The sequence below is a fragment of the Mus caroli genome, chromosome 1 (assembly GCF_900094665.2).
Source record: "Mus caroli chromosome 1, CAROLI_EIJ_v1.1, whole genome shotgun sequence".
In the NCBI taxonomy this organism is placed as follows: Eukaryota; Metazoa; Chordata; class Mammalia; order Rodentia; family Muridae; genus Mus; species Mus caroli.
The window spans coordinates 111,454,487-111,474,035 of NC_034570.1; the positions used below are offsets into that span (position 1 = coordinate 111,454,487).

Genomic DNA, 19,549 nt, shown 5'->3' on the forward strand with positions numbered 1-19,549 from the left:
TTAGTGAGCACTTAAAAAAAAAAAAAAAAAAAAAAAAAAGCCTGCCAGGCTTGCAGAGCTCAGATGAAGGCTATTTGTAAGTCTACAGTTCTCATAATCGAGCAGATGGGTGGCCTGTAACCAGGGCCCCTGTCCGGGTGGAGTGACATTGGGCAGGGTGGATCTGGGATCTCAGCTTCACCTCCCACTCTTTGGGAAACAAGGGTGTGTGATTCAGGCAGGGTCTGTGAGATGACAGAACTGAATAGATCTCTAAGTGGTACCTGAGGCTGCTTGTGCTGTAGAAGCTACTAAGGCCATCAGTTCCTCCCCTTCCAACAGTTGAGACTGTCGTGGTGATTGCTTACCCTCTAATGACAGGATCTACACCTATCCCCTCAGTTACCTGGAGGTGAGCACAGAGGGCTGGGATGTGGGAGAAAGATCTCCCTTCCTCCACAGCCTGGAGGCTTAACTAGCACAAATTTTTCATTTATTCTCTGACCCCATTCGTGTGTGTGTGTGTGTGTGTGTGTGTGTGTGTGTGTGTGTGTGTTGTGTACAGCATGTGTGTGGAGACCAGAGAACAATCCATAGAAGCTAGACCACTCTTCTCTCTCTCTATGTGGGACCCTGGGCTCGAACTCAGGTCGTCATCGAGGTTGGCGTCAAGTCCCACAGTACTTTTGAAAAACCGAGAGATCCAGCTTGGGAACACCAGCAGAACATAACTAGTTGGGGACTGGAACGGTAAACAAATTTGTAATTCGCTAATTTGCTAATTGCCTTTCAGCTGGTCTTCTGCCATCTCTTCTAGCTTCTGTGTGACATATGTGTCAGGCGAGGGCTCTGAGAGTGTAGGGAACAGGCCGTGGGGACTTCTGGCATCGGAACTGGACACCTGGACCAAACCCCTCCTCCCAGCTGCCCACTGCCCCAGACATCACACAAGGCAGGAAGCCCGTGGCACTCCATCTTTTATTGTCTTAAACTGTACACGAACGTAAAATACTTAAGACAGCCAGTCTGTGGGGGGAAATTGTTTGGTTTTAAGTTATTATGAAACAGAACCTAAGGAGGGCTTTATTAAATAAACTAAAGATGAGGACTTACAGTACACACCTCCACTCCACCAGTCATTTATTTTACTCTACCTTCTGGGTGTGTACGGACAGAAAAGACACATCAACTGAATAAAAAAAAAATCATTTATACCCTGAAACACTGGCAGGCCACTCGAAGGATTGTTTAGAACATCTACCTCATAGAAGATGGCCTCACCATCTAATAAAAATTAAAACTGATCCGCTGGCCTCTTTGGTTCCAAAATTATGTATAATACATTTAACTGTATTCATTTTTCTGCAGCTATAAAAATAACTTTTTTTTTCAAATGGCAGTTTCTGACTAACCATGCAACTAGATCAGTGCAAACATTGAAAGCAATCATTCGCTTAGAAAAGAAGCAAAAGATTTCAAGTATAAAAATATAAAAGAGTCGTACGAGTCCAGTTTCGCCTAGTGTGGGTCAACCCTTTAAATTGCATAGTTCACGTGGCACTTGGACATCCACGAGGACAGCCACGTCAGCTCTCGCCCCAGGGCCACTTCTGGACACACGTAGACCTGCAAGTGCTATTGTGGTGTGCATTCACGCAGGACCGCAAGTGCATTGTGGAGCAGGCGGGAGGGCAAGTGAACTGGGCAGGGGACATGTCCACAGACAACCCTGAAGCCAGGGCTCACCCTCATGGACAACTTCTGCAAAGCAACCAAAAGCTCTCCCTCTCTCTCCAAGCCCAGCTGAGCAGCTCCTCAGAACAGCCTCACTCTGCCACTGCCTCCCCTAGTCTCTCCCCTTTGCCAGTGGCCCTCCCTGCCCCTCTAAGCACAACACCAGGAGGAAGTCCCCAGCAAAGGGCACTGATTGCAACATTTTTCTTTCCTTCTCACTTCGAATCGTTTGGCCTTTCCGCTTCAAAGGCCATAGCTGATAGGCTCTTTTCAATTCTGCAACTGGTACCAGTGATCTGTCAGTTGTTGGAGATGAATTTAAAGCATAAAATTAAGACCCTTCTTCTCTCCCTCCCCCAACACCCCTGAAAACAAACACACACATACACACATATATAAGTCACATGGGGGACGCAAGTGACAGACCATCAAAGGGTCACTGTCCCTGCTCCATGGTTTTTGACAGACAAGTCCCTCCTGGGCTACTTGCCCTCTCCGAGAACAGGGGTGGCACAGCTCTGCTGACCTCAAAGCATGGAGGATGCCAGGCAGGGAGTGAGCAGGCAGGACTGTGCCAGGCGCTTCCTTGAAGAACCTGGGACAAGTCAGGGACACATGGCCCTCCACCCGCCTGCGCTCCCACCCTGCTTTTCCTCTTGGTGGCTCTCTGGCTCACTCTCTCTGTGTCCTCTGTCTTTGTGTGCTTTTATGTGTGCTCAGAAGGCGCAATTCAGAGTGCCCGGCCAGCTGGTGGGAATGGTGGCTGCTCACCCCATTCTTTCCGACTGACAGGCATTGGTGCCATTTGTCACTGCATCCGTTTGCTGGTATCCCGGAGGCTGCTGTGTGGGTGGCAGACTGCATGAGTCTGGCTTTGCGTGTCTATGTGTGCAGTTAGGAGTTTCTCGTGTCACAGAGGGATTCTCCCTCTGGTCCTGACTGGTTTTCTACAAAGCGGGAGAACATTATTTCAGGCCTCACCCCGGTACTCTTCACGGCCCAATGGAACAACCACACTCAGCCCACCTGCCTCTCCTGCTCCCTCAAAGACCCATTGGCCTGTGCTCCGCCCCCGTTGCCTCTGTCAGGCGCAGCCACACTCCTCCACGATCATGTTGGGCACGTCCCGCTTGACAATGTTGTACTCGTCATCAAAGTAGAGCATGGACATGGAGCTCAGCTTGGTAGGGATGCAGCAAGAGTTCACGGGCCCAGGGTTCAGGCCACGCATGCGGTACTGGTTCACCACGGCCGTGTGGAAGGAGGAGGCTGAGCCAGGGACCCCGGCCAGATAGGCCGGACAGCTGCCCTCACAGTAGTTCCCGTAGTAGCCAGTGGGCGCAATGATCCAGTCGTTCCAGCCGATGAGCCGAAAGTCGATGAAGAACTGTTGCCTGCAACAGAGGCTGGTCCGCCCATCACACTCTAGGCCCCGTTTGCGGATGCGATGTCTGCTATCGCCCAGGCGAGCCTGCACCACAACAAAGGGCCTGTGTGACTCCTCACCGGGGTCCACGAACACAGGCACCACGGCCAGCTCCTGGCAGCTGTCACACTGCACATCCAGGTTAAGGCGTCTCTCTCCTCGCTCAAACAAGGCCTGGATGGCCTCTGTGATGGGGAAGGTATGCCAGCCGCTACGTTTCAGGTCCACCTTCTTCTCCACCACGTTCCACCTGTCTCCGTGACCCTGTTCTTGGAAGTACACCTTGACCCGTACCTTCCTCCTGCTGCCCTTCTCCAGGACATAGGGGAGCAGTTTCAGGTACAGCCACAGGCTGGCCTGCACCACGAATAGGTTCTGGTTGCCTTCGTTAGAGACGAAGAAGTACAGGCGGACCCGGGAGGAGGCGAGGCCATCTGTGGAGACGGGGAAGAACAGGCCAAGTTAATTCCTGGAGAACACAAGGCAATGGGGAATGGACTTTGCTGTGTGAGGTTGGAATGAACATTCGCCACAGCTGGAAATTGTTACTGACCAGAAATACCATTCCTGGGGCCCAGGTTTCTGCCATGACCTGCCAGAGGCAGAAGAAGCACTTCCCATTGAGAAAACAGGTCCAGGGTGGAGCCAGAAGGTCCAGACCTATAAAAATCCTGCCTCACCTCTCCCAGGCCAGGGCTCCCTGGAGATCGGATTGTCTGGCCTCAAAGTTCAACTTGTCAGGAGGCCAAAATCTTAACACGTTGTTATGGGTCTCTGAAAACAAAACTAAGATTGCAGGGAGGATTTGGGGGCAGGTTATTTAAATGGGGCTTTTTCTTCTTCATCGTCTTCTTTCTGGTTAACTTGGAGCATTGCGAAACCAAGCTGAGCCACCTACAGCCTCTTTCCAATGTTTACCTAAGCATGATCTGACCCAAGTCTCAGTGGGACCTCCACTGCAAACAGGCAAGTTTCTGACATACAAGTGTGCATCCTCCACGCTGCAAAGGGCAGCAGCCCCTGTTTCCAAGGAGTTCCAAGGGACAGGACAGGCAGCCTTGAAAACTCAAGGTCCGATCCTTTGACCAGACCCTGACTCCCAGAAGGCAGCAGCTGGAGATCTCAAAGGTGGTGGTGGGGTTGTTAGTCATATCAATAATTCAGTACAGCCAGAAGAATAGTTCCGCCAGATGAGAAATTATGTCCCTTTCTCACAGTACATTCCATCAGCCCTTCCCTCTGATGGTCTCTACCTATTCAGCAGACATGGCTGATGCTATCACACCTCCCACCAAGCCCCCTGCCCTAGCCCCTTCCTCAGCTCTCACTGGCTCCTCTAATAACACTGACGTCTGACTTTGAAAAGGGGGAAACTGCAGCCTTAAAAGCTGCTCTTGGCCGATCTGCCTGTGACCTGAATCTGTTATTTATAAGTTAAAGAGCTGGCTCCGTGAATCGGACCAGAAATATAACAGCCCCCGCTGTCATTTTGTGCCACCGGGACCAAAAGGCCTCTCGACCTTCCCGAGTCACGTTTCCCTTCTGGGCCCCAATGCACCTTTTAATCCAAGCCCTCTAATTGCATGTCGAGCTTTCCCTGACTCTGGCGGACAGCTAAAATGGCAATGTATTTCTTTCTAAGCACAAACCGGCCTTGATTGTCTCTGCCTTTCTCCACACCCGGCCATGCAAAACTTTTCATCCCTTTTTATCCCCCGCAGCAGCACAGGCAGGGTCTGCCCGATGCCTGGGAGAGTAGAGGGGCATTCGCAGCCAGGAGCATAGCTGATCCCCCCTCCTCTTCCCAGGCTCCCTGCTTGTCCCCCACCCTGACTACATCGGGCTTCCCCCTCTGCGACCTTCTCTGCAGTCCCCTCTGCACAAATGGGGCTGAGCTCTCAGCACAAAAGCCAGCCTGGCTCATTCAAGTCCTGAAAAGGACAGCGATGTCTAAACACTTACACCGTTTCTGCCCGGGAAATTTTCCTCCTTTTTAAACTTCCCAAAGATTTTTTTCTTTTCTTTTTTTCTGAATTTTATATTTAGATAGTGGACAGAGATTTGCAACACGGGGCCTGGGAGGACATTGCAGAAAGGAATCCCACTCTTTGTTAACTACAAACTCTGCCCCTCTTCCCTGGACCGGAGAGGGCTGCGGCTGCTGCCAGGCAAGCCTAAAGGCATGAGGCTGTTCCTGAGCCGCTTCTTTGCGTAAATGATGGACCTGTTGAGAAGCTGCCTTCCGCCGACTCTGGTGCCCACACAATCGGAAGGGAGGTTGCCTAGCTCTCCCCACCAATGCTTCAGCAATCCTGGCAAGCCCATGCCGCCGGGCGACGCAAGCGGCCCCGGGAGCCTCTCTCTCTCTCTCTCTCTCTCTCTCTCTCTCTCTCCCTCTCCTCTCCTGCCCACGTATATCAACAAGCACACACATCTCCATCTCTACACTGCTAAGCCTACACTCGGATCGTGGGAAACAAAAACATTAAGCAATCTCTAAGCAAGTGCCCGCAGAGCCAGGGCTGCGCGCATCTGCCGGGAGGGGGACGCGCGCCCAGAGGCGCTGGGGCCCAATTCCCGTGAGCCAGGATGAAGGGCAGGGTGCTTCCCAGTTGCTGCGGGGAAAGGGAAGCCGCAAAGGATCTGTAGTCTGGGCGCGCAGTATAGAAAAGGACCACCACCCTGGGAAGCGCGCAAGGCCACCGCAGAACAGCTCTGCCCGGAGCATAAATGCCCTCGGGGTGTGCGGGCTGCAGAGGTGGTGAAGGCAGCAGGGCTTCCTAGGAGAAGGAAAAAGGGAGGGAACGCGGCCGCCTCTAGCTTCCCTGTGGCCGAACCCACCTGTCTCTGCAAAGCTGATGATCTCGGAGACGCGCTCCTGGCCGTCGGCGCCCGGGCTGGCGTGGCCGTCGAGGTGCGGGATCTCCACGCGGCCGTCCTCGCGCACCTTGCCAGCGTGCAGCTTGCGCAGGGCCGTGACCATGGCGGCCTTGGGGACAGCGTGCGTGATGTTGGGCCGGCCCCGCAACTGCAGGCGGCTCAAGATGTGTCTCTTCACCGCCTCCAGGAAGTCACCGTCCACACGGCCCAGCTCCTCCGGCCGCCGGAAGCCGCCGCCGCCGCCGCCGCACGACGTACAGGTGTCCTGCGAGCCACCCGGAGCTCCGGGTGGCGGGGGCGGAGGCGGCGCAGCGGGCGACGGCGGGGGTGTGGGAGAGCCCCAGGCCTCAGGTCCCAACCAGCCGGCCACCAGGAGCAGAAGGCAGGCAGCCCCCAACGCCCGACCGGGCAGCCCGTCCATGGTGCGCCGCTGGCGACGAGGGCGCCCGCCGCGAGGCGAGGCAAAGCGAGCTCAGGGCCGGGCTCCGGGCTCCGGGCGCACCGCCCCGCCCCGCCCCCGCCCGGGCCTCCGCCCGCCCGCCTGCCGGGAGCGCCGCCGCCGGCTCGCAGGGGGAGGGGGCCGGCCGGGCCGCGGGGGTTCCCGCGCGGCCGAGAAGGGGCGCCGCGGGGACCAGAAGGGAGCGCGGGCAGGAGGGGGGGGGGACCGCCGGGTCAGTGGCGCGCTGACGACTCGGGGCGCCTAGGCATCTGCAGCCTGCCCATCCTCTCCGCGTCGAGGGCCACCGCAGCCCCCCGATCGGGGTGAAGCGAAAGCGAGGAGCGGCGGCAGCGGAGCTGGCACGGTGGCTTGGCTCGGCCGGGTTGGAAAGGTGGAGGGAAGAGGCAGCAGCGGACGCAAGTCGCTCTGGAGACTGAAGCGAAGGTGCCGGAGACCCCGGGCGCGGCGCTGCGGAGGGCGCTGCGGCTGGGGCCCCGCGACCGCACCTGAGCGCCTCGCCCTGTCGCTGCTCGCAGCGAGGACACGGCCGCCCGAGGCAGCGGCGGTGATGGGCAGGTCCTTCTCCCCTGCTCCGGGCCGGCGGGAGGAGAGAGAGCTGTGCGGGGGAGCGCCGCTGCGCGGGCCCCTCTTACAGGAGGCGCCGAGCCCTCCTGGGCGGCGGGCCCTGCAGTCCTCCCAGCGCGTCACCCCGCAAAGTTGTCTCCAGGCTCCCCCGGGCGCCGCATCCACGGGCGGGCGAGCCGCGGCGCGCTTCTCCTGGGCCTCTGCTCCTCCCTGCTTCCCTGTGCCTGGCCGCCTGAGCGGGCCGGCCGGGGCGGCAGAGGAGGGAAAGGCGGTGGCAGGGCCCTTCTCGCTGCTGTCTCTTCTGCCTGCCGCGGCAGTGGCGGCCAAAAGTCTCTCTGTGTCCCCGGGATCGAGTGCCCTGGCTCGCGTTCCCACTGGCACACACCGCAGGGCCAGGGAGAGAGCGAGTCGGCGGTGGCGGTGGCAGCAGCGTCCCCGCGCCCAGCCGTGGCTCGGAGTGCAGAGCGCGCCCGAGGAGTTCTTCGCTTTGCCTTCTCTTCCTTTCCACTCCCTGTTCTTTTTTTCCCGAGGGGTAAAAAAGCCGCACAATCTCCGTATGTGCGCGCGCGTTGAGATAGACGTTGGCAGGAAAAAAAGGGGGGGAGGGGGGAGTGTCGTCCGGGCCGTGCGGGAGGAGACGGTCCGCGCCTCCCTGCTCGGGCGTCCCGGGGGCGGAGGGGGAGGCGGATTCTGCAGGTCGCTGCTGCCTGATCCTCCTCCCACCCCCTCTTCTCTCCGCTCTTTCCCTTTCTGCCTTGGCGAGGAGGGGCAAGGAGGCTCTCTCCTCCCTGCCCCCCCCTACCCGCGATGCCAGGCCACTTTTGCTACCTCGAAACTTTCCCACCACGTGAGTGCTCCAGACCCTCGCCCCATGGGGCGATGGATAAATGGCACCGACACGCTTCTGGTGTAGGATCAGTGTGCTTCTGGACACCCCTTACTCAGGGCCACAAAAGCCGCCCCCGCCCCCGTCTCAAATTGTCGCCTTTCACAACCAGGACGGGCGACCCTCTCTCGCCGCAGCTTCCCCTAGAGCCTCCAAGGGACGATCTTTCGCTATCCAATCTGGAAGGTGGGGGTGGGGAGTAAGTTCGAATGCAGCAGAGAAGAGGTGCGGCTGGCGATGCCACCCTCGGGCTGCAGCGCCCTCTTCTAGCGTCCGAGGCCGCCGTCCCACTGGGCGATGGGTTAACCCCCTGGGCTTAGAAGAGCAGGGGAAGCGGCGGCCGCTGGAGGCTTGGCCAGCTCTGCTGTAGTTGGCCCGAGGGTCTACCTGCATTGTTTGGGAATCCATCTTTGAGGACCCAAGGTCTTGCTCAGGGCTTGCCAGACTGTTGGGGGTCTCTCCACTGTCCCATTCGTGTCTTGTCACACTTGGCCTCAGACAAACCCAGATTCTAATGAAGGGCTCAGGTACTACCGGATTTGAATCCAGTCCAACCTCACCTTGCCCTGCCTCTTTCTCAGCTGTAAAGGGGCACTGTGATACCTGCACCATACTGGTTCTTTGGGAGGTCCAAACAGACTAAACCAACCTCGCAGAAGCGGATATAAAGATGGTTCTGGGATGCTCTTCTGGCTGCCAGTAATGGGTGGGAGTCTGACTCCCAGTACTGACTAGAGAACTGCAAATGTACCCTCTTCTTTCTGTCTCTTTTCCCGACCCTACCTGGGTCTGGGACAACAATGCCCACGGGGCACAGTTCCCAGAGACCGGAACACACTGCCTCCAAACAGCCCCCATCCCCACCCCACCCCCGCTTCCCAGGATGCTTACCCACAATAGGCTCACCTAACGACAGGCAAGACTGAGAGGTAGACGCGTGGATGGTTCTCTTTGGAATCGGGACAACCCTCCCTAAAGACACCTCAGACTTGGGGAGGGGGCTCGTTCCACCAACATTCATTGCTTCCCAACTTCCCAAGGCAACCTACTCTGTGGACCTTAGCCAGAACAGCAGTTCCGCGGAAGCACGAAAGTCTGGGAGCAGAGCGCCCCCTCTCTCCCTGTAGGAGGAACAGACCAGAAGTCTGCGGGGCAAAACTAGGGCGGGTCTAACTTAACCAACTCTAAGTCTGAAGCAGGACCCCCTCTCCTTCCCGCCCCCGCAGAATCCAGACGATAATAGCCCTTCTGCCCTTAGGAGACCCATTCTTTGCTGTTCCTGTCCTGTGTCCTTCCCCCCGCCCTTTCAGGGTCCAGTGAGCCCTTGGGCAGCTAGGAGATGCTCCTGGCAGCCTGGGACTGTCCAACCTGAATATGGTCCTGAGCCTACCTGTCCCACCTCAGGCTTTTGTGTATACCTTCGCTCCAGGCACAATACACAATCTGACCCTCTGGCTCATTCTGTAAGCAGAACCACCCACTATTTGACTAATTCATCCTTGGTCTTTAAGATTTAGCCCAGTCTTCCTCCTGGGTGAAGCCCTCACTGGCCCTCTATGCCCCCGGGAAGTGATTTATCTAATTAGGTAGGTGCCCAATGCCTGGCTGGCTGCCTCATTGCCTGACTTAGCTCCAGCACAGGGGCTAGGTCTCACCGGCTCTGTCTAGTGCCAGACCTGACAGATGACCAGGGAGGGCTTAGGGAAGGAACGACTGATGAATGAAGGAGAGAAGTCATTAAGCCAATGAAAGGTTTAATGCCCCCTTCCCCTCCCCCCAGCTCCAGTCTGACCTATGCAGATACAGTCTTTCTCACCAGCCTTGGCTGGGCTGGACAGAGCTATAGAAAAAAAGAAAAAGGGAGGGGATGGACAGTAGCTGTTTGCCTTCGGGAACTTGAAGCAAATCTGCCTGTTGACCTGGCACCAAAGAGGCAAAAGCCACCCTGTCCTTGCTGGTGGGAGGAGGGTCCACACTTCCAGCCCTGCTGCTAGTCAACTGCCGGGAGGGAACTGGGTCAAGGGTAGTCAGAAACCATCTGCTGGAGAAGCTGGGATTATCCTGCCCTCTGCTGATCCCCCAGCCCACAGGAGCTGAGGGTGTAAATTGAGTTCTTCCAGATCATCTTGTGTTGGGGGGGAGTGGGGGACACATGCCCACTCTAAAGGGGAAGGGCTGAGTTCCTGTTGCTTTAAAGCCTCATTTAGCTCTTGCCTTAGATTCTGCTGGTGACCTCAGCCTTTGGTCTTGGCTGGGGATATGACTGTGCCTGTCAGTTTTGAATACAATCATGCCCATCAGCGAGAGGGCTACACTACCAGGCCACCCCCACGTAAGGTTCTGGCTTACCACTATCAAGAAACTCAGACAAAATGGCAGAAACAAGGGGGAAAAAACCATGGCGACACAGTGGCTGTGGACACACAGAAGGTAGAGAGAGGGTGCTCATCTAAGGGCACCAAGCATTTCCTCTCATGCCATTCTGGGTGTGTGTGCGTGTCTGTGTGTCTGTGTGTGTGTGCACATGTGTGTTTCATAACCCATGATAAGTGTCAATTTAGGACCGACAAAGCCTTCAAAGAAACAAGGCGTCTGACCGTATAAAACAAGCATTCTCGCCCAGGGACAGCTCCGCTGGTAAAGTGCTGTGGTACAAGCACAGGCACTTGAGTTTGATCTCCAGAATCCATGAGCTTGGGCTGGGGGTAAACAGAGCCCAGAAGGTGGGCTACTCGCTTGCCTACAGGAAGTCCTGGGTTCCACCCCAGGACCACACCAGCCAGGCACAGTGGTGCACACCTGTAATCCCAGCCCAGGGAGGTAGAGGCAGAAGACCAGAAGTTCAGGGTTACCTCAGCTATACAAGGAGTTTGAGGCAAGCGAAGGCTATGTAAGACCCTGTCTCAAAAAATAAGCAAAACAAACCAACAAAAACCTGGGTGTGGTAGCACATTACTAGTGCTCCCAGCTGGAAAGGTGGACAGGTGGATCCCTGGAGCTCAATGGCTGGCCAGTCTAGCCTACTCAACCAGTTTCGGGCCAGTGAGTTACTGACCTGTCTAGGAAGAAGAGGAGGAGGGTACCTGAGGAAATACACCCACGGGTGACTTCTGGCTTACACACATGCAGGGAGGGGGGATTAAATATTACTGAGAACCCAGGTGCAGTGCTTGGCCACACAACCCCTGCAGAGAAACACAGGCCCTTGGCTAGGGGGTGGGTTTGGCAGGGTTGGACTCAGGGACCTGACATTCGCTTTGCAAGTACTGGCAAAGAAGCCACTGCTGTTATTGAACAGCATCAGCCTACATCGTGCTTTTCTTTCTGGCAGCTCTGGCTGTGTGGAAGGACCCGCATGCTGGCCCTGCAGCAGCTATACCAGGACCACCAAGAGGCAAGGAGCCAAGGCTGCCGTGTATATCTCATGTGTGTGTGTGTGTGTGTGTGTGTGTGTGTGTGTGTGTGTGTGTNTGTGTGTGTGTGTGTGTGTGTGTGTGTGTGTGTGTGTGTGTGTATGTGTGTGTGTGTGTGTGTGTGTGTACACGTGAGTAAGCATGCACATACAAGGCAGAGCTCAGAAGATAAGCTGGGGTATCATTTACTCCTTAGGCATCTCCCACCTTTTGGTTGTGATGGGGTCTCTGATTGGCCTACAACATCACCAAGTAAGCCAGACTAACCAGCCCACAAGCTCCAGGGCTCTGCCTGTCTCCACCCTGCCCTCCCTGTTGCTCTTTCACAAGGGATCCAGATGTCTGGACTCACCCTCACGAGGATCCTCACACTTGAAAATCTGTGAACCTGAGATGCAGGCTGACTGAGCTATTTCTCAGCCTCGGGGAAAGAGAGCCATGAGGCTTGTTTTAAAGCCATTGTAAGAGACTGGAGAGTTTACTTGAGAGCTAACAGGGATGACTCTTCCTATCCAGCAGTTTACAACTGCCTGAATCTCCAGGAGATCTAACACCCTCTTCTGGCCTCCTTTGGTACCTCCCCTGATGGTGTACACACACACACACACACACACACACACACACACACACACTAAAATAATCTCAATATATATATATATAAAATATCCAGACATCCAAGGCTACCACCTATGGTTTCACCAGAATAGATGGTGGACAGATCACATTTTCCAAGGCTACAGGGCCCCGCATCTTGGGTTCATGGTCTGGAGACACACAAGCAAAGAACCAACCCTTCTGCAGTATCCACAGAGGTCTCCCTGGGCCCAGCTCAGAGTCTGTCCTATTGAACGCCTTGCTTTATCTCAAGGGATGGCTTAGGAGCTGTGGGACCCACATGGGCTTGGTTGACATCCTCAAAGGCAACAATGTGAGTCTCCTACCCAGCCCCTGGGTTCCCATGCCCACAGAAGGCTGCCACATGCCAGCTCTGATCTCCTCCTCAGCGTGTAAGCATAGGAAGACCCTCACACTGTCTATGCCACCTAGGTAGGATTTGCTTGCTTTTTATGATGAGCTGACCTTGAGTGCAATAAGTAGCTTAGGGTAACTTTGAACTTTTGATGTTTCACTCTCTGCCTCCCAAGTGCTAGATTACAGGGATAATGCACCGCTATTCCTAGTTCATGTGATGTTGGTGGTCAAAGCCAAGGCTTCCTGCACCATAACTGAGCACTTCACAAACTAAGCTATTTCCACTCTCACTATCTCACATGTAGCCCAAGCTAACTGAAAGAGACTAGACAAGGCTGGGCTCAAACTCACAGAGCTCTGCCTAACTTTTTTTTTTAACTTTGTTAAAACTAATTATAGACTTGTCATCTATAATGTCAATTTTGAGCTGACTTCCTCCTCTCCTGAGCCCAAACCCAAGCAAGCCCCACCACTTATTATTAAGAACCACCCCAAAACATTGTGCTAGGCCCTGTTCTCAGGGAGACCCTAGAACCAGGAAGGAACTGGCTTGGAGAAAACATTCCTTGGTTTCCCAAGCAGCTCTAGGCTGGGTGAAAATAGGATTTAATGTGCTCTGAACACTCAGGAAATCGTTCAACAGCAGGCCCCTGGGGATGGCTGTCCAAGCTGATATATTTTCTTTAAAAAGAAGAAGAAGAAGAAGTCACTACATACAGCAGTTGGTTAGTAGCCCACTTCAAATTGCCAATTACAAACTCTCCCTAGAATAAAATTCCTCTCTGTTCATTCAATAAATATAATGAACTAGCCAGGTATGGTGGTTACAGGTAACCACAGCACTCAGACGGTTGAGGCAGGAGGATCAGAATTTCAAGGCTAACCTCAGCTACTGAGGGAGTTTGTGGCCGACATAAGTCATATGACACCCTGCCTCTGCACACAAACCAATAAGGAAGGGGCGCCAGAGATGGCCCCACGAGCACTTACTGGCCTAGCATGAGGACCTGAGTTCAGATTCTAACATTCACATACAAAGTCGGATGTGGCCACACTACTCATCCAACCTCAGTTCTAGAGAAAGGAGGGTAGAGACTGGAGAAACCTGGGGGCTCCCAACTTAGCCAGTCTAGCTATCACGAGCTCTCGAGCTTCAGTGGGAGACCCTGTCTCAAAAGACAGCAATAGAAAAGAATAGAGTCAGGCTTTTAGCCTCTGTACTTACATGCAGAGGAGTGCACCTGCACCTATATACATGGGGCATTTACACACACACATGCAGGCACACACAGAAAATGAGAGAGGGGGAGAGGGAGAGGGAGGGGGGAGGGGGAGAGGGAAAGATGAGATGACCTGGTGACCTAGGGATCCAGCCATTCCCAGCTCCAGGCATGAACTGTCCATCTCCTGTGCCCTGGGCCAGCATGAAGCTCCTTCCATGCGGCCACTGAGCTGTCCTAGTGAGATGTAGGCTGGTGCCATTTTATAGTAGCAGTGGCTTCCCTTCTGGTACTTGGAATATGAATGTCAGATCCCTGAGCCCAACTCTGCCAAGCTCACCTTCTAACCAAGGGCCTTGTGTTTCACACCCTGCAGGGGCTGAATGACTGTACTTGATTCTCAATTATATTTGCAAATGAGCCCTAAAGTTTAGTGTGTGTGTGTGTGTGTGTGTGTGTGTGTGTAGTGTCTGTGTGTATGTGAGTGCATGTTTGTATGTGTGTGTATGTATGTATGTATATGTTTGTGTGGTGTGTGTGTTTGTATGGTGTGTGTGTGTATGTGTGTGTATATATGTGTGTATATGTGTGTATGTGCATATGTGAGTGTATGTGTGTGCATGTTTGTATGTGTGTGCATATGTTTGTATGTGTGTGATGTGTGTGTATGTGTGTGTCTGTGTGTGTGTGTATACATATATACCTGCATATTCAGTCAGCTTCCATCATATTTTATTCTATTAGAATTGACATGAGAGGGGCAGGCAGTGTGCAATTGGTTCTCAATTATATTTGCAAATGAGCCCTAAGGTTTAGTGTGTGTGTGTGTGTGTGTGTGTGTGTGTGTGTGTGTGTGGTGTATGTGCATGTGTGTGCGTATGTGAATGGGCAGGCATAGGATTCTATGGGAGCCCCTCTTCCCTGCATATCGGTTTATGGGTTAGAGAGAAAGGGAAAATAGAAAGGCTTGACCAGATTTGTCTTAATGGTTAAATGTATTTTATCTAATCAGACATTCCCTCATTGGTAAGGAGGGTACAGTGTTTCAGCTCTGGCCTACTGAGAGATGAACATGTATTTATGCTTGCTGTTGAAAGCAAGCTGTTGACTGGTGAAAGATTCTCAGAGTCAGTTAAGTGTGGTCAGGACAGATGAGATGGCTCAGCACAGAAAGATACTTGCAAAGCAGCCTGGAGTCAAGTTCAACCCCAGAACCCACACAGAGGAGGAGAGAGCTGACTGACCTCGATGCTACACCCACCCCTACATACATACATACACACACACATACATACACATACACCCATACATACATACACATACATACATACACACACATGCATACATACATACACATATACCCATACATACACACACATACATACATACATACACACACACATACATACATACACACCCATACATACACACACACCCATACATACATACACACATACACACACATGCATACATACATACACACACACCCATACATACATATATACATACATACACACACACACACCCATACATACACACACACACCCATACATACATACATACATACATACACACACACCCATACATACATACACATATACCCATACATACATACATATATACATACATACACACACACACCCATACATACACACACACGCATACATACATACATACATACACACACATGCATATATACATACACATATACCCATACATACATACACACACATGCATACATACATACATACATACATACACACACATACATACATATACACCCATACATACACACACCCATACATGCATACATACATACACACACACCCATACATACATACATACATACACACACACCCATACATACATATATACATACATACACACACACCCATACATACATACATACATACATACATACATACATACATACACACACACCCATACATACATATATACATACATACACACACACCCATACATACATACATACACACACATACATGCTATTTTAAATCTTTTTACATTTTAAGTTTAAGGTTGTGCATTTTGCTCATCCTAGTACTTATAAGGCAGGGGCAGGCAGATCTCTCTGAGTTTCAGGTCAGCCTGGGCTACAGAGTGAAATCATCTCAAAAATAAATAAATAGGATGCTAGAGAAAGGAAGTTATGGGTAAGCTTGCTCTTCCAGAGAATCTAGATTTTGTTCCTAGTGTCCACATGGCAGCTTACAGCCTTCTAACTCCAGCTCCAGGGGCTCTGACAGCTTCTTCTGACCTTGGCACACAGACATACATGCAGGTAAAACAGGTAAAATACCCACACACATAAATAAAAATTTCAAAATTAATTAATTAATTAAATAAATTAAAGATGTTTAAGAGCTCAGGCTCCCAGTATCCTCATTACCCACCCTACTTCCTGATAGGGACTGTCCAGAGGTTTTTGACAAATATAAGGCTTTGAGGCCTTGCCTTGAAACACCTATCAAGAAGAAGGAAAGGGCAGGGGGATGAAGAGGAGGCAAGGACTAGGTACAGAGCAAGGGAAAGATTTGTAATAGAGCCTGAGTTAAGGCCATGGCTTCGTAGATGTTTGTCTAACAGGCACAAGGTCCTGCATTCAATCCTTAGTACAGAATAAAGCAGCTTCAGTGGTCTCCACCTATAATCAGAGCACTCGGGAAGTAAAATCAGGCAGATGAAGAAGTCAAGGTTACTCTCAGCTACATACTGAGTGGCAGGCCAGCCTGGGCTATATGAGACCCTGTCTTTCAAAATCTTACAGAACATAGCCAGGATGTAGTATTATATATATGAATGACATTAGCGTGGATTCTACTCCTGTCTCTCCTAGCTTGCCTAACCCTTCTCGTACAACTGTCTGCTGCTTCAAACAGCAGCCCAGAGTAAAGAACTGTACTCGATTTAAACGCAATCCTGCCAGGCCTTGGTTTTCTAACTAAGACAGCCCCACAGGCCCTGAGCTGCCCACAGTCACCCTCACTGGTGCAAAGAAGGCAGATCCCGTGTTACCACCAGACCCTGCTGGGATGTGTGCATAAGGCCACCGTGCTGTTTGAGACTGGAGCTCATGAACCGTCTGGTGATTAAATGAAGAGCCACTCAGACAGACATACCGATGGTCACCCACTGCCTGCTCCGTGAGAACACAGTCTGGCTTCTGGGCCCTCGGTGTGACTCGGCTCACTCTGACCCACCCATCTGTCTTGCCCCGCAGGCACCTTTGCTTTGTGTATACAGCTGTGTGTGGACACATAAAGCCCACATGTCAATCAAGTCCAGGTGTCATTTCTTCAGCATCACCCACCTTGCTTCCTTGAGAAGGGGTCTCTCACTGGCCAGGAACTTGCTAGTAGGCTAAGCTGTCTGCTCAGTGACTCCCAGGATTCCTTGCTTCACTACCATGCCTAGCTTTTTTCACATAGACCCTGGGGCTCAATCTCAGGTCCTTGGGCTTGCAACACAGGAGCTTGGCCTCTACCCATCACAACCCTCCCCACCCCACGCCCGAGCGCTTCTTCCCCAGCCCCAACCCTTGTTTTGTTTTGTTTTGTTTTGTTTTGTTTTGTTTTGTTTTGTTAGCCCAAACTGGACTTTGAGTCCCCGTCTCAGCTTCCTGAGTGCTGGGATCACAGCCCCAACCCCAAACCATACACTTTACCTCATTACACACTTGTGTGAAGGACCCGGCTTCTAGGTAAGGAGTACTGTACACAATAGTGATGTGCCATGGCCCTGTCCTGCCTCCAGATCAGATGCCAGGCAGGCAGCAAGCACTGGGTCACCCTGAAGGTCCAGGCATGGGAGAAGTTTTGATACTGTGGAATACGCAAAGTGAAATAGAGGGAGCTGGGTTGTGGGGGGAGATTCCTGGGGCATGCTGAGGGTTGGAGTGACCTTGGCCGAGGTAGAACCCAGCCAGTCAGGGTCAGGAGGGATGTCAGCCAGGGTCTCGAAGACAGCGCTCTTCTAAAGGGCAGAGCAGGGTCACGATGACTTCTGGGGCTTCCCGCCGACCAGCCTGAGCCACTGGCTCGTGCATTCTTGAAATTTAGACTTTTCCACTCCAGGAAGATAAACTCGAGCTCTAGATGCTTGAAGGGGACCTCAAGCTGAGGATGAGGGAGAAGGGCATCCATTTCAGGAGTAGGAGGCACAGAGAATTGGGACTTGGGAGGGGAGCAGGCAGGAAGGTAGTTGGATGAGGGCTAGGCAGGGTCTCACAGCCAGAGAGCCTTGGGAGTAGGGCTAAAACTCCCAATGCAATACAGCAGAGTCCCTGGAGGAACCCAGGGCCAAACCACAAGTGGCAGTGAGGATTTCTGAATTCCTTTCTGGTCAAGGCCAGTGAAGGCTTGGCATAGACATGGCACACACACTACTTTTGTGAACGTCTATACCTCAGGATTGCATGCCTCTCTGCTTATGTTGAAGACCAGACTTCAGGATGGTGAGCTGGGTGAAATGCTTGCATGGCTGTATGAGACCCACATCCTTTCACTGTTTTTGTCATCGATGCTGTCTCATTATTATAAGATACTTGCTGGAGACATGGCTATTGCATCTCTTTCTCAAGCAACAGAAGCAAGGAACACATAAAAGAGCAAACCTTTGCACCCTCTTTGCTGAGACAGAACCCTCAAAAGGACAGACCTAGAAACCTGGCTGGCTTGGGATCCACAGAGACCTTTACTTAGGGACTATGCTGTTTCCATGAAAACAAGAAAAAAAATCAGAAAGTAAGAAACAGAATAAGGGCTTGCAAGATGATTTAGTGGGCGGAGGTACTTGTCACCAGACCTGACAACCTGAGTTCAATGCCCTTGGCCCCACATGGTAGAAGAAATCCAACTCCCAAGAAAGTTGCCCTCTGACTTCCAAATATGCCACGGCGTTCATGCACCCACGCCTCCACCCACACAAATAAACAACAACAAAATTTTTATTGGAAAAAAAAACCAATAAGCACAGCGGACATAAAGTCTGGAAAGGAATCCGAGTTTCGTTCTATGGGTAATGGGAAGGTGTTCAAGACATTGTCAAGGACTTCCATGCTTCGATCCGCCCAATGAGATCACTCTAGCTGCAGGTAGGGAAGGAGGGGAGAGAGGGTGCTGAGCTCTGGACTGTTGAAATAATCTGGTGAGAGACAGGGGGTTCGGCCAGTGCTTCCAAGTGATGAGAAGTAGCTGGATTTGGCCCCTGCTTGGGGGCCGTGCTGATTGATCGCTTGTGGGTATAAAGGAACTCAGAGAAAGCAGGTGGATACTCTGGGCATGGTGGGGCATCGGTAGCCTCAGCGTTTGGGAGGGCTGAGGCAGAGAACCTCAAGTTCCAGGTCAACATAAACTGGGTCATGAGACCCTGGCTAAAAGCAAGAAGAAAGAAACCAAAACAAAACAAAAAAAGGGCTAGAGGCAGCAAGATACTCCAGTGGGTGAGGGTGCTTGCCGAGCAAGCCTGAAGACCCAAGCTGAAGTCAGAGCCCATGTAAAGGCAGAAAGAGAGCCAACTCCACCAACTTGTCTTTTGGGTTCTTTGTGGGTGTCTTGGCACATGCACCTCGTAGCACACTAGCTCAGTTGGTAGAACATATCCTTAACATTTGAGGAGTCCTGGGTTTGATTCCCAACACAGCATACCTGTATGGAGACCTATACCTGTAATCCCACTACTTAGGGAGGTAAAGGCAGGAGGATGACATTCAAGGTCACACTCCGATACATGAGGATTTACAGCCTGGGCTAGAGACCTTGCCTCAAAAGAGGGAAGGGAGGGCACTTGAGAGATCTCAGTGGGTAAAGGTGCTTTACTATCAAGTCTGATGGTCTGAGTTTGATCCAGAGGTCCCATGTAGTGGGGACAGAGAACGGACAAGTTGTCCTCTGACCTTCACATGCATATCATAGCGTGCACTCTCTCTCTCTCTCTCTCTCTCTCTCTCTCTCTCTCTCTCTCTCTCTCTCTCTCTCTCTCTCTCTCTCTCTCTCT

General features: G+C 52.4%; 1 protein-coding gene across 1 annotated transcript; it reads right to left on the minus strand.

Moving 5' to 3' along the window:
• Positions 1-938: 938 nt before the first annotated feature.
• On the minus strand, positions 939-7,589 carry Inhbb (inhibin subunit beta B). Its single transcript, XM_021161480.2, has 2 exons — positions 5,981-7,589; positions 939-3,573 (listed from the first exon to the last, which is right to left on the minus strand). The coding sequence occupies exons 1-2, from the start codon at positions 6,438-6,440 to the stop codon at positions 2,798-2,800; spliced, it is 1,236 nt and encodes a 411-aa protein (XP_021017139.1). The 5' UTR covers positions 6,441-7,589; the 3' UTR covers positions 939-2,797.
• Between the last annotated feature and the right edge of the window lie 11,960 nt (positions 7,590-19,549).